The sequence below is a fragment of the Lepeophtheirus salmonis genome, chromosome 1, assembly GCF_016086655.4.
Source record: "Lepeophtheirus salmonis chromosome 1, UVic_Lsal_1.4, whole genome shotgun sequence".
NCBI lineage: Eukaryota > Metazoa > Arthropoda > Copepoda > Siphonostomatoida > Caligidae > Lepeophtheirus > Lepeophtheirus salmonis.
Window position 1 is genome coordinate 8411558 of NC_052131.2, and position 13992 is coordinate 8425549.

Genomic DNA, 13992 nt, shown 5'->3' on the forward strand with positions numbered 1-13992 from the left:
TATTCAGCATTGTACAACAATTATATTCTTTGATTCAAATACATACGTTCGTCATCACACGTTCATATATATTTATTCATGCTATTATGAAATGTATTACAAAATTAACATTATTGACAATATAAGTTTAAAGATGACAATTCATTTTTTTTAAACAGAATTTAATCATATTTATATTATTTGGTTATAAAAACTTTCTAGGGATTTTTTTTCAAATGATTTGTAAATTTATCCCAAGGTACTTATTAATTAGACATTTATGATTATTGGATAATGAGCTTCAAATTGGTTGGTAATTTCATTATAATTGAGGGATTAAATGAACTAATGGCTTTCCTCGCCCCGTTCCTTAACAGTTTCACTGCTAGCTATGCTATGCAATGCAATAAAAAAAATGAGTCGAGAGGAGGGGTAAAAATGACAGAAGTGTGGGCTGAACAGAACAAAAAAAAACAAAAAAAAAACTTAAAGATACTATTGCTTTAATTTATTTGAATTCGTACTTATTATTTGCACTGAAGTATATACTACTTGTTGTGAAGATGCAATTTGTTTTCTTAATCCAAAATTGATGTCAGTCAGTGAAATCTATTTCATTAAATCATGTTACTTGTTCGAGTTCTTTGGCCACGATTCCTCGTTTTAGAGGTTTTAATTCTTCATTTCCTTATTTTAGGAGAGAGCCGAAAGACTCGATCCTCTTGTGATAAAGAGAGTTTAAAATACAAAACTCCTAGACCTAAAATTGATTTGGGTTGCCCTCTACAGCTTCAAAAATATGTCAGATATCCTCCTATTCAATTTAGATCCGACAATGGGCTATTACTCATGGAAACTCCTATCAATGGAGAAGAATTCATTATAGGGATGTATTTTTTTTACTTTGTTTGCATCTAAATGTTAATGATGATAATTATACTGATCTCATGTTTTACAGGTTGTCCTGGAGGGGCACTTCGATTCAATAAACAACGTGAAACTCGGGTCTCAACCAAATGTAACCCAATAGCAGATAATAATAACAATAAAAATTCGACTACAACTCTTGTTATCCATGATTATATCGATCCTGAAAGTGGAGAGGAAAAAAGGATAGAATTATCGCCTAACGATACATCTTGGAAAACTTTGACATGTACAAGAAAAATTCGTGAAAGTACAAAGACACGTCTTCAGCCATGTGGCCCTATATCCTATTCCAATGTAATGATTGATATTGGATGGACCTCAGATACAAATTTTACTACTCAACTTTCTGTATGCCATAATATAGCGGATGAAACCACATGGTTTTCCAATCATACCATTCAAGGTTCTCTTTCATCTTTTGGGACTTTTGAGAAGGATGACTCTCGTCCCTCATATTTTAAAGAGGGCTCCCAATTTTTCACTAAGAGCTCAGCCTCAACATCGTACAAACTTCGAACTCAAAAAGATAAATTTATTAAAATATTTGGAGCTCAAAATGATTTTTTTTCTATACGAAGATCATTTTATTTAGCAAGAGGACATTTAACTCCTGATGGAGATTTTGATTTGATTCATAACTCTCTTGCTGATGCTACGTATCACTATATAAATGTCGCCCCAATGTGGCAATCTATCAATAATGGTAATTGGAAGGTCCTTGAGGGGTCTATTAGACTTTATGTTAGTTTATTATCCGAGGATTTCGTCGTGTATACTGGAACATATGGAGTATTAAAATTACCCAATAAAAATGGTGTAAAGATTCCAATTTACTTAGGGGAAGATGAACTTATTCCGGTCCCTAAATTAATTTGGAAAATACTGTTTAATCCAAGGAGGGAGGAGGCAATTGTTTTTATAGGATCTAATAATCCGTTCCTTGAACAGATTGAAACGGTATGTCCTGACCTATGTGAAGATACTCATTGGAATGATTTTTTGGAGCATAGGCGTTTTGAAGTCTCAAAAGGCTATTTGTATTGTTGTTCCTATCATTCAGTTAAAAAAGTAATTAGTTGGCTTCCTGATTTAGGCAATCCCTTCATCTTACAGAACAGAGTATCCTAGTCTTCTTCTTTTTAAATAATATGTTTATCAAATTGTTAAAAAATTGAATATATTGATATTACTAAAAATATCAAGCTTATCTAGTAATGCTTGATGATACTGGGAGTTCAAATATCCTTATATTGTTAAAAATATGTTATGATTTAGTTCCAAAGCTATTGCTTTTTGAATAAAGTTGCTAAATAGTTATTTATCGCCCATAGTTTTTTTTACAAAATTAAAACTTTGGATATGTTTTTTTTCCAGATGAATAACAACAACACGTTTTTGAACTTTGTAAATTATTTCAAATGCTATTCACGACTTCGGTTCTTTCAAATCCGTCATAGGAAGACGATATTGGTCATTGCCTTATTACTTTTCACCATCTCAATATTTTGGGAAAGCATACACTTCAATAGCACTGAATGGTCTACAGGTGGAAAGTTCAAATCACTAAGACTCTATCAAGATGAAATGCTGTTACTTCAAGCCCATATTGGGTATCTACGAAAGAAATTAGCCAATGCTGGTGTTAATGTAAATCTAAATGATCCAGATATACCCACTATTTACGTAATTACTCCGACTTATGGAAGACCTGAACAGCTTGCGGAATTAACACGTCTATGTCACACCTTTCTATTAGTGCCTAATTTACACTGGATTCTTGTTGAGGATGCTAAGATACCCACCACATTGGTGACAAATTTTCTTAATAATTGTGGAGTATCTTATACTCAATTGTATGTTCTAACACCTGAGCAAGCAAAGTTAAAAGATATGGATCCTCATTGGAGTAAACCAAGAGGAGTTATACAACGAAATGAAGGCATTCAATATCTAAGAAATCTGTTTGCTAAAAATAATCAAGAGGACCTTAAAGGTGTTGTCTACTTTGGAGATGATGACAACACATACTCTCTTGAACTTTTTTCTACAATGAGAGATACTAAAACCGTTTCTGTATGGCCGGTTGCACTTGTTGGAGGACTTCTTGTGGAAAAACCACGAGTAGATAATGGGAAGGTTGTTGGATGGGATGTCGCTTGGTCTCCTTATCGAGCATTTGCAACGGATATGGCAGGGTTCGCTGTAAATTTGCAATTGCTGCTAAGAAAACCACGAGCTAAATTTAGCTATAGAGTGAAAATAGGACAGTTAGAGTCAGAATTTATAAAGCATCTCATACCAGATATTTCACATTTGGAACCAAAGTCTCATAAAAAAATACAGGTATGGCACACAAGAGCGAAGAAAGCTAACTTGGAGCAAGAAGTCAAATTAAAAATCAATCTCCTTCCACCCTCAGATGCCAATTTTGTGATGTGATGTCGCATTTATCATGAGAATAATTTGTAAGAATAGTATATGTATTTAGTTGAATTTATTTTATTATGGAAATACATGTATATTACTTTAGGAGTAAATTATTTTAAGTACATTTTTTATCATTGTTTTATTTTTCAATAATGAGGTATAACAAAAAAAAAAAAAAAAACACACCATAATAATGTATTAAATATTTAATTTATGATTAGGAATACTTTAATTCAGCGTGCTACAAATCACTCCGAACATAACCATTTCCAGGTTTTCTTCTCTCTAATGTCCAAATGAGCTTATTGGATGTGTTTGATAGAGAAGTTGTCGAGGAAACAACTCTATAGCCCATGGTACCAAGCATGTTCAGTATCTTAGCAGGCTCCACTTTTAACATAATTTTTTCAGGGCTTAAATTGTTAAGTCTTCCGTAGAGCCTTTCTGCTAAAGAGTTCTTTACTCTTGGAGGTAACTCTCCAAGAAGAGTCACATGAGGTGTTACATAGTCATTATCAGGAATCAAATTATCTGCAATCAAGATAGCATATCCATCAAAACTATCATAAGACATGGTAGGATGTACACTCCGAGCAGGGTCACTTACATCTAGAAATCTTTTTTCTAATACTTTATCTTCATCATAAGCAGCATCTTTACCTCTGCGCTGATAGCTCGGTTGTTCATTAGACTCATCCATGTAGTTTGCACGGATCATTTCCAACTCTGATTTCCCCAACACGCTATCACCGTACTTAGCATAGCATTTAATGACAAGCCGCAGATTTCCATTTTCAAATAAATCTGGTGTAAGTTTATTTAATTGTCCCTCAACGACAATCTCATCCTGAGATTCGTAACTATGACGAACAACGGCCAACTCTTCGAATTCTGACAAGTTTTGACCCTTGATAGAAAAGCTTAAAGCTGGAGGAGGACGAGCTCCCTTGGAGATACACTTGAATGAAAGAGATTCGTCATTTCTCTCAATTCGTCTTTTGTGTTCAGGTTCCGGGGATATTTTAATGGACCAATCAGCAGTGTCTACAACAGTAACAACTTCATGAGCCTCCTTGGTGCTGTGATGAAGTTTACCATAGCCATTATCTCGCAATGCTATTTCAATGTTACGATAAAAAAAGATTTACAATCAAATAAACGCATTCATATAAATCTACTCACCGTCTACTTCACATGTGATTTTTATTTCTGGGGCACGGAAATCATTTAGAATAATTTCTATTTCTTTTTCATTGATTTCTCCATCCTCCGGAATGGTAATAAATGAATAACTAGTCGGATTTTTAGCCCCCGTGGCGACATGATAATCATAAAACTTTCCAGCGACTCCGTTATATTCAAACCTCCAAGCAATATGACGAATAGACTCAGTACGAAATCTAACATAATTACATGTTAGCTTGGTTTTTGTTCCAATTTCCATGACTCCTTTATCCATTTGAATAGGATCATGAGTGAATCTCAGAGCCATATTGGCTGCTGGTAATAGTAAAATACACAAGGATATTAGGATCATTCTAACAAAGCTTAATCTTCGTTCAGTAATCAAATTCAATTGAAAAATATATTTAGCCAAGAAAGATGCACTAAGGTTTTATAAAAATATAAATATATGTACTACATCTGTGGATACGTAAATACGTAATTCTTTGTTTCATTCACCAGTGAACTTTAACTTTAAGATTTTCCCCTATGTTCAGGAATTTGAATGTGCGCGAATACTAAGGGGGGTGGGGAATACATGTTTCTCTCTAAAAAAGAACATAAGCATTGAAGAATCCATTAGCTCAAAAAAATAACCTCTACTACTCAATAAATATATATGTGAAATCAAGAGATGGATTAATATTATTTTAAAATCATTTTTATATTATTATGTTACACGAATTAAATTGATTTAATAAACACAACAACAAAAAAAATACAACTCATATGACAATATAGTATTTATATTAGATATGAATTATGCTCACATTTATTAAGTTCTTTTCGAGTCTTTCAGAATTATGCGCGTTTATCAATAATTACATAATGATGTAAATATATATATATCATAAGTTAATATTAACTAGGAAAAGAAAAAAAATCTTAAACAGAAGCAAAAAGATTCTTACGAATACCAAATTTTCTGGTAAGGAAATAATTAATTAAAAGTCATTAGGGTTTATTTAAAACTTCACAAACAAATTCGGATATATTCTTATTTAGTTTCATGTGTTCCTTGAGGAATGGATGATCCATAAGTTCAGTGTAATTACTACGACGTTCCACCTCTTTGTACAATCTGAAAAGTGGAGAGGAATATATTTTACTGAATAAGGGATTTTATTCGTGATCTCACGTTTTTTTGATGAAATCCTCATAGCTGGAAGAAAACATATTAGGTGGGAGAGTGGGTGGAGGATCGTGCACAACTTGCTTTAATTGGTCAAAAGGAGATGACCAAGTTTGGTAAGGGAATTTACCCGTGGATATTTCAATCATGGAGATTCCAAAGCTCCATACATCGGATCTTACATCATAGTTAGATAAATTACCCGTGGGATCGATCCTTTCCGGTGCCATATATGGCTTACAGCCTGCGTCAATGGTTTTTGCCAGAGAGTTGTGCAAATAACCAGAAATACCAAAATCGCACATCTTAACATCACCGTTCCTAGAGATTAGAATATTTGAGGGCTTCACATCGCGATGTATCACGGAAAGACGCGAATGAAGGTAGTGAAGAGCTTGAATGACAGAAGAAGCAATTTTGCCTAAAACATCCTCAGGGATTGCTACAGGGTTTTCAGAGCCTCTGAATGCTTTGATATAAAAGTTATCCACGGATGTATCCATTACTTCCATGCATATCCAAACGTCCCCTTCACGAAACATTGCACCGTAGAAATGAACTGTATAAGGACAATCCGCTGTTCTCATTGATATGTCTAAATCCATTAGTAATCTCTTTGTTTCTACTCGATTCACGGTCACTGTTATACGCTAAGGGAAGGGAAATCAAGACTGTTCTTAGGGCACATTCATCATGATCCAGAATAAAGTATTAACACATCTTTAGCATCATGAATAGTAAGGAATTAATTATAGATTCTAATGAAAAAGTTGTCCTAGGAAGGAGTGGAGTGATTTTGGAGATTAAAAATACTTACTTTAACAGCGAGAATGGTCCCAGTTTGTCGATGTCTCATTCTCTCCACAACTCCATACGCCCCTCGCCCCAGAACGCCAATCCCTTCCAAATCATCTGCCTCAATATCAAACGTCTCATCCCCAATGGTAATGGTGGTACGAGAGTCCAGATCTCTTGGGATCGTCACGGCAGAAGTCCTGAAAATAAAATGGATCCGTGATTCACTTTTTTTAATCATGAAATCAGAAATAATAGAATAATTTACTCATTGGGTGGTGGCATAGCCACAGACAGCTTGGGAGGAGCTTTCCTTCGCATCTCGACGGATTGTGTAAGGAAATCTCTATAAATTGAAGTGGAATCCAACCTCTGATAGACTTGCTTTTTCCCCTTAAGGGTTCATTATCAATTCTTGGATTTATTTACAATTTTTTCTTTCTCTTTTCTGATTTTACTCCCATCAGCAGCAGGGACTTGAAAAGAAAAAAGAAAGAGAAAACAACAGCAATACACTAGCACTGAATACTGAGTAGTAGCTGTAGTAATAAAACTAAGGCCGGATAATATTAGAAAAAAGCTAAAAATATCGCTACTTTACAAGTAAAATGTTATCTATGGTTGTAAATATCACACAACTTCACATTCATTTACACTTGACCATATTATAATATTATTATTATTATATTAAGAAATATATAAAATGCCTGCTCATTTTGTATAATTACACATTAAAATAATGAATATTTAATTTTTTTAGTTGATGTCTTTAAAATTTTTTAAACACTGGTAATTTATATTATCTTACTTAGCGTGCCTTACCTGACTCAGCTTAAGTAAATAGGTCATTCTAAAAATATAAATTTAATTAAAAAACATTCCGTCAAAATTGTCAAAGTTATGTCTAAAAATAAAAAAAGTAATAGTAAGGGCTCTGGACTTAATTTTCAAAGGAAAAGGATGAATAAAGTAAATATTACCGCCCCAAAACTACATAATATCTACCCTTATGCAATTTGTCTTATTATAATGTTTTTGACATGACTCCCATCGTGAGAAAATTAAAAAAATAAAATACTACCATTTCAATAAAAATAATCTTGAACAAAAAGCAAGAAAAGAAAACCAATTTTAATACATTTTTTACACTTCATATATATATTGTGTACAAGTTGTGATGTTTGTGTTAGTTGCTACTTGTATAAACCAATTGTGCAGCATGCAAATTCTTTATATAACCTAAAAGGCATGATTTAAATGATAGCATTAATCATTTTAATTATTAAATATTAATTAACAGAGCTGGGCAGCGTACCAAAAATTAAAGGTAACTAGGTACGTGATGCCATTTACATATCTCAACAAAATAAGATATTATTATTTTAATACTATGAATACTATTTACAGCTGTTTTTACTACAATTATGATTTCCTTACTTTCATTATCGAATTATACTAAATAATTGACGTCTAAAATTTCATGTAGTTGCCTAATTAAGTATTTCTTAGAATAAGCGGTAAGTCAACATAAAAGTAAGATATAATTCCTATTCTTAATATTTGATCTGTATTACATATGAATTCTTCTACGAATTACAGTCAGTTTATATCAACAAATTATTATGATTAATCCTTTGAAGAAGCCGTGGATAACACTTCAAGTTGCAAAAGTTAATTATCACAATGAAAAAGTTCAAAATGAATAATTTAATTTTGAAAGGAATCATATCGTGACCAAATTAGGTATCATAAATAAAATAAATGTTCCTAATCTATTATAACAATACACTGTACAACATGTTACCATTATGAAAAATATATTGCAATTAATGAGTATTGGCTAATTATAATAAATAATTAAATTAATCCCACAATGTAAATAAATTACCTTCAAGACTTTTAAAATAGACCTGATGGGAGCTGACAATTTTAAGGAAATCAGCTAAGAGAAGTAAACAAACAAACTCTTCTTCTACTGAGTATCAACTCTTTCCCTTGAGTCCTTTAGTAGCTAATATTCTTTTGCCGGATAATCATAATTAATGATAAAAATCCAGTGTAGAATGGACATGTTAATACAAAAGAAACCGAAAATCAAAATGGTAACCCTCAAGGTTAATAGAAATACAAGGTTATGCCCCATAACGCGTGTACTGATGTTTGACTACCACCACGCTTTTTAATAGTGACGTCATAGAATATGATTGGTTGTGTGTTTTATCAAAATGGGTCTGTCTTGCCCAGCAGTCAATACGATACATGAAATGAAAAATTATAGCAATAGTGACGTCATAGAATATGAATGGTTGCATATTTTTTCAAAATTGTCTGTCTTCCCCAGCAGTCGGTACGATATATCGAATCGAAAAATTCTAGCAAGTCCAATTACATGAACGTCTAGCCTAGAAATTTTTATTAACCTTTGGTAACCTTTACAATTTGTAGAGTGTTATGGAGGAGAGAAAGAATAATACTCATGACGTTTCATTAGATCAGCTACAATCAGCCGTGACAAGAGAGGAAGGAAAAAAGGATATAAACAAGGACATTTACAAGAGTTACTCTGATGTCCATCCCCTTTCTATTTTGAGTCCAACAAGGACTTTCCATTATGACTCCACAACAAATCCTCAAGGTTACACTCCGTCTTTTACGATCAAACACAATGTTCAATCAGGGTTCGAATATAATTGAATTTATTTAGGAAAGGATGTTTACAACACAGGAATTAAATATTAATAACAATTGACAACTGCTAAAGAAAAGAAAATAAATTCTTCAGATTACCAATTCCAAAAAACGGGCCAGCTAAAAAACACGTCCAATTTTCATCACTGATCATAATTATTATTCAGGGAGCTGTATTACTTTTCCGCAATGCGGTGCTACTCACTGGTGCCGTGTATATAAACGAATATAAGTAAAGAACCCTGTGCATCTCGATCTATCTGGACTAATGCAGAAGAATAAAAAATTGTCCCGGGTCCAAGACACTGCTAATTTCTAAAATTGATTAGTCATTGTTTTTCCGATCGCGACTGTTAAGTATAAGGTGATGGGATAGAAATGCTGTGCCCCGAATGCTGTCAAGGATATGACGGCACTGCCAAGAATCCTAAGATCGTATACCATAGTTTTCCTGGTTTCAATGTGCTTCCTTATCTGGAACTTCAATCCAAATGAGAGAGGGCTGTTCCAAAACAGAAACTGGATCTCAATGTTAATTCCAAAATATATTCAAGACTGTACAGCCTCCATTTCACGAAATCGGATAATATTACCTATTGCGTAGACCAAAAATAGGGCAGTGGTCGTCAAATTGGTAACTGGAACTAAGGTAGGGCTCTCATGAGTACAAGCTCAAAAACAGGTTATAGATTTGGGTGTTGTTGAACTTGAAGCGACTGAAGGTAGGGGGCTTGATATTAAGGCTGGCCTCGAAATCCAAGAATACCTTACCTTTCTAATTTTTTATAGGCATAATACGTCAAGAAATAGTTTACTGTCTTACCAAAAGGCTAATGTCATCAGATCAGTAACTGAAGTAATCAACATTGATGCGTATCTAAATACTTGGCGTATGATGCTCATAAAAAATTTGAAAGGTAGGATCTTCTTGGATTTCAAGGCTAGACGAATAATGAAGATACTTATGAAATCATCATGGGCTTATTGAAAAAAACCTAATTGTACCCCTGACTTGAAGCCAATTTCTTCTTCAAAATTGTCTTTCATGATGAAAAGTATGACATTACTCTTCAAGAAACCCAACAGAAGGAGATTTGTACCTTGTCTTCTCTCTGTTTGTCTGCTGTGGCAAAATGTTAGAACGACCCTCTATGATCAAATCTTTAAGTCGAATTGCCTTACTGTTCCAAGTCCCAAGTATCCCAGAACTCTGTCTACTGCAGTTACCGTTGAGACTGGACTACCGTCATCTATAGTTAAATATCTTGGAACAAGGATCAAACACGTTAACAGCAGAGATCGGAATGCCAATCTTATTATCGATGAGGTCTACTCTGAAGAAAGAGTCGAGTTTGTTAAAGCTAAGTTCTTGCGCTGCAAGAACAACCAAACAATTAAAACGGTCCTTAAATTTATGATCAAATCCATTCGAGGAAACTATATGGATGTGGTAGTACTTATACTAGTTGTCAAATTAAACGCTGAATTCCTTTACAGCAAATATACTCTAATTATGAAAACCCTGTATCAAATCGGATTGATCGTTGTGACCGTATTAGTTGATAACCACCCAGTCAACAGGGAGTTCTTCATTGATTTTCTTTGTGGAGGTGAGCTCCAGACTTCAATTACTCACCCACACACATCAATATCCAAGTCCATCTAATCATCGACCCTGTACACAATTTTAAAAATATTTATAACTGCTTCCAAAGCTAAGAATACTTCAGCATTCCCCTGAACTGTCTCGGAGCTAAATCATCATTACACCCCAACTTTGCTCATCCATAAAGAGTCAAGAAAGAGTTTCGAAACTACAATCGAAGCAATAGTTGATACTGTGTGGGATCAATGTCACAAATGGGCAAGCATTCTTGGCAAGATTTAACAAATCCTCTTCAACATGATGGGGAAAAATTTGATTTCTCAACTCAATGGCAACTTGAAGGTAGAAAGATATCATCAGAAAACGAGCTCAAATCTAGAAAGATTACCAAACTTCAATCTGATAATGTTTAAGTTATGAACATTATTTTTTCTGGTGTCTGCATCTATTTTTGAAATAGTTAATGTAAATTATACAGGGTGCGAGGACAAAATCTGCTGATTCGAAAAAAAATCAACTACAAACTTATTTTTCAATATTGATTGATAATTCAAAAAGGAATTTCTTTATTATGATATAGAGCAGTAATCTATTCTATGTAGCTAACGTCTGCATCCAAAACTCGCTCGATGCGGCTGCAAAACCGCAAACAGGCATTTTTAATCTGCGCCGGTTCTAGCTCACTGAACTTCTCCTTGATGCAGGTGATGAGAGACTCCTTGGTGTTATGGGAGGAGCAGTTGGTCATGTTCTCGACGTAGGACCACACAAAGTAGTCCAACGGATTCAAATCTGGCGGTGTGGGAGACCAACAGGAGAACAGTACGAACGCAAAAGGGTTGCGGTTCAGCCAATCTTGAGTCCGGTTGGCTTTGTCGGCCAGAGCCGAGTCCTGCTGATACATCCACGGCCATTCGACAGCAACAGACGTTATCCACGGCCACACCACGTCCTGTAGGACGTGCCCCCAAAGACCATGACAGTGGCTGGAAACTTTGTTTTCATGACCCTGGGGGGTTCACAGCAAGCCAGTAGTGGTTCTGGGCGTTGTGGATTTTGTCCTGAACAAAATTCTTCTCATCAGAGAAGAATCACAGCATGTTCGGCGCCTTTGGGTGCTTCAGCATGTTCAGCAATCTAACACTTTTGATCAGGAGCAAACCTTTTGTTTTTTCTGTCAGATGTTGGACTGTCTGACGCCTATATGACTTGCACTTTAAGTCATGCTTCACACAGGCCCTCACCGTCCACTCAGACACGACCAAGTCCCTTGTAATGTGTCTCATGGACCGCTGGGGGTCCTCGTCGATGACATCCTGGACCTTCTTGATGAAGTGAACGTCCCGGACGTTCCTGGTGCTCTTCTCCTCCTTGGTCTTCCACTCAACAATGTCCATCAGATTAGACAACTCTGCCAGCTGCTTCCTAAGACTGCTCACAGTTCTAACTGGCATTTTCAGGATGCCAGCGATGTCAGAATTGCTTAATTTCATATGATCACTAAGCATAATCTGAATTGCGGCGCACCTTCGACTCTCCCATTGAACATATCGGTTTTTCTTGGGCACGTAGGGTGATGCTATCGCTACAAATGTAAAACAATAATTAAAGCGTTGAACATTTTGACACCAATAGCAAACGGATCAGTTGATTGGTTCTTGATTAATGTTGTCTTTAATAGTCGGCAGATTTTGTCCTCGCACCCTGTATTGGGATATATTGTAGCCTATTTAGTCTTCAATTCTGATTAATTGTACTATAATGAATAAATATTTATATATTTTAACTCATACAATCTATATTGAAAAACCGTATTAATATGTCCCTATTAAAAAATAACATATGCATGAATTTTTAAGCCATCCCTTGGAGCGTGCGTAATCAGTCTGTTGTCCAGGTGCTCGAGACGTCCATGAAATAATGCTCATGTTCTATTACTCAAAGTTAATATAATTACAAAGTTAGACCATCATGTAAACGGGCCTGCTAGAATTTTCAATCGGATGTTTTGTAGCGACTGCTGGGTAACATAGGTAGATTTTGACAAAACACGCAACCCCTCATAATTTATGACGTCACTATTGCTAGAATTTTCAATTTAATGTATCGTACCGGCTACTGGGCAGGGAAAACCGATTTTGACAAATCCTGTTGCCTCTCATCTACTATGACTTTAATATTAAAAGCGTGGTGGAAGTCAAACATAAGTCGTTAACCCGTTATGGCATAACCTTGTATTTCTATTAACAATTTAGCACGCTATCCTTATGTTGTAATTTTTCAAATAAAAAAAAATTATGAAGTGTAGTACAATTATAGTAATAAAAAAGGGAGAAATTATTATTATTATTTTTGAAATGAAAGGTTTAAAGATATAATATTTATAATTTTGGAAGCAAGAATGTATGAACTACACGAGAAAAAGATATGAACAAGAGGTTAATATTTTTCATTGTGCTATAAATTAGTTGTTAGAACATTCCCTTTTTCTTTTCTATAGCTTAATATAATTACTCACTTGAACATACCATGAATGAAAAAGTTAATATATTATTTTTAAGTGCTGTTACTCTCTTAACATTAATTATACTTAAAATTATAATTTGTGTGAAAATGACAGTCCAGAATATAGGTTCACATAAGTAGAGTTGAGTAGATTCTTATGAAAAACTAAATTTAAAAAAAGGAAAAACGGATTTTGCGTGCACTCGTTCTTCTTTTTTGTTCATTATTTAATCAGTCGTCATGGTATTAACTTCTCCCTCTGATGTATGTATTATTGCACCATCTTTGAATAAAATAAATATATATTAATTTAAATATAATTATAATATTTTCCCTGCACTAATGATATTTGAAAGTTATCCTCTTTATAGAAATAACTCCTTTTCTCCCCCCCGACAAAAAGATAATAATAATAAGAAATCATAGAGCAGGCAGCTGACATTAACAATTGTCATAATTCAGTAGTACCATATGTCTCGTTCTCGCCTTCTCCTAGCAGTTTTTTTTTTCATTAATGACTACTCAAATCTATGCATAAGTTCCCATCGAATCTCAAGGACAGAGAAAGATAAATTGCATCGAAAAGTTGAGAGCGATTAAACATATCTTTCAATTACCAAGAAGCTTCAAATGCTGAATTCCTTAAATTTTGTAATATAGGCGACCTGTCTGTACCATCAGGCATTTCATATATTAAAGGATTGTT

General features: G+C 34.3%; 4 protein-coding genes across 5 annotated transcripts; 2 read left to right on the top strand and 2 right to left on the bottom strand.

The window, feature by feature from the left end:
* The first annotated feature begins 897 nt into the window (after nucleotides 1–897).
* Nucleotides 898–2226, top strand: LOC121116159 (salivary protein Tsal1). Its single transcript, XM_040710397.2, has one exon. The coding sequence runs from the start codon at nucleotides 898–900 to the stop codon at nucleotides 2035–2037; it is 1140 nt and encodes a 379-aa protein (XP_040566331.2). The 3' UTR covers nucleotides 2038–2226.
* A 42-nt stretch (nucleotides 2227–2268) lies between these two features.
* GlcAT-I (Glucuronyltransferase I) lies at nucleotides 2269–3460 on the top strand. The gene has a single exon (XM_040710420.1). It carries the CDS (start codon nucleotides 2269–2271, stop codon nucleotides 3346–3348), a length of 1080 nt encoding a protein of 359 aa, XP_040566354.1. The 3' UTR covers nucleotides 3349–3460.
* Nucleotides 3389–5108, bottom strand: LOC121116169 (uncharacterized). Its single transcript, XM_040710408.2, has 2 exons — nucleotides 4519–5108; nucleotides 3389–4452 (listed from the first exon to the last, which is right to left on the bottom strand). Exons 1-2 carry the CDS (start codon nucleotides 4871–4873, stop codon nucleotides 3578–3580), a joined length of 1230 nt encoding a protein of 409 aa, XP_040566342.1. The 5' UTR covers nucleotides 4874–5108; the 3' UTR covers nucleotides 3389–3577.
* A 97-nt stretch (nucleotides 5109–5205) lies between these two features.
* On the bottom strand, nucleotides 5206–8422 carry lic (dual specificity mitogen-activated protein kinase kinase lic). Of its 2 annotated transcripts, XM_071887950.1 has the most exons (5): nucleotides 8376–8422; nucleotides 6756–6963; nucleotides 6510–6687; nucleotides 5699–6342; nucleotides 5206–5641 (listed from the first exon to the last, which is right to left on the bottom strand). In XM_071887950.1, the coding sequence occupies exons 2-5, from the start codon at nucleotides 6806–6808 to the stop codon at nucleotides 5515–5517; spliced, it is 1002 nt and encodes a 333-aa protein (XP_071744051.1). In that variant the 5' UTR covers nucleotides 6809–6963; nucleotides 8376–8422; the 3' UTR covers nucleotides 5206–5514. The 2 variants fall into 2 exon arrangements, with proteins under 2 accessions (XP_071744051.1, XP_040566366.1); XM_040710432.2 differs by lacking the exon at nucleotides 8376–8422 and having other exon boundaries at nucleotides 6756–7028.
* Between the last annotated feature and the right edge of the window lie 5570 nt (nucleotides 8423–13992).

Bases quoted from the DNA above. Each gene is read 5' to 3' on its own strand.
- LOC121116169 (XM_040710408.2), bottom strand. From the start codon at position 4,873: ATGATCCTAATATCCTTGTGTATTTTACTATTACCAGCAGCCAATATG. The intron at 4,453-4,518 runs GTGAGTAGATTT...ACATTGAAATAG, and splicing joins AATCACATGTGAAGTAGACG to CATTGCGAGATAATGGCTAT.
- LOC121116159 (XM_040710397.2), top strand. From the start codon at position 898: ATGTTAATGATGATAATTATACTGATCTCATGTTTTACAGGTTGTCCT.
- lic (XM_071887950.1), bottom strand. From the start codon at position 6,808: ATGCGAAGGAAAGCTCCTCCCAAGCTGTCTGTGGCTATGCCACCACCC. The intron at 6,688-6,755 runs GTAAATTATTCT...TTTTATTTTCAG, and splicing joins GCTATGCCACCACCCAATGA to GACTTCTGCCGTGACGATCC. The intron at 5,642-5,698 runs GTGAGATCACGA...TCCACTTTTCAG, and splicing joins GAGGATTTCATCAAAAAAAC to ATTGTACAAAGAGGTGGAAC.
- GlcAT-I (XM_040710420.1), top strand. From the start codon at position 2,269: ATGTTTTTTTTCCAGATGAATAACAACAACACGTTTTTGAACTTTGTA.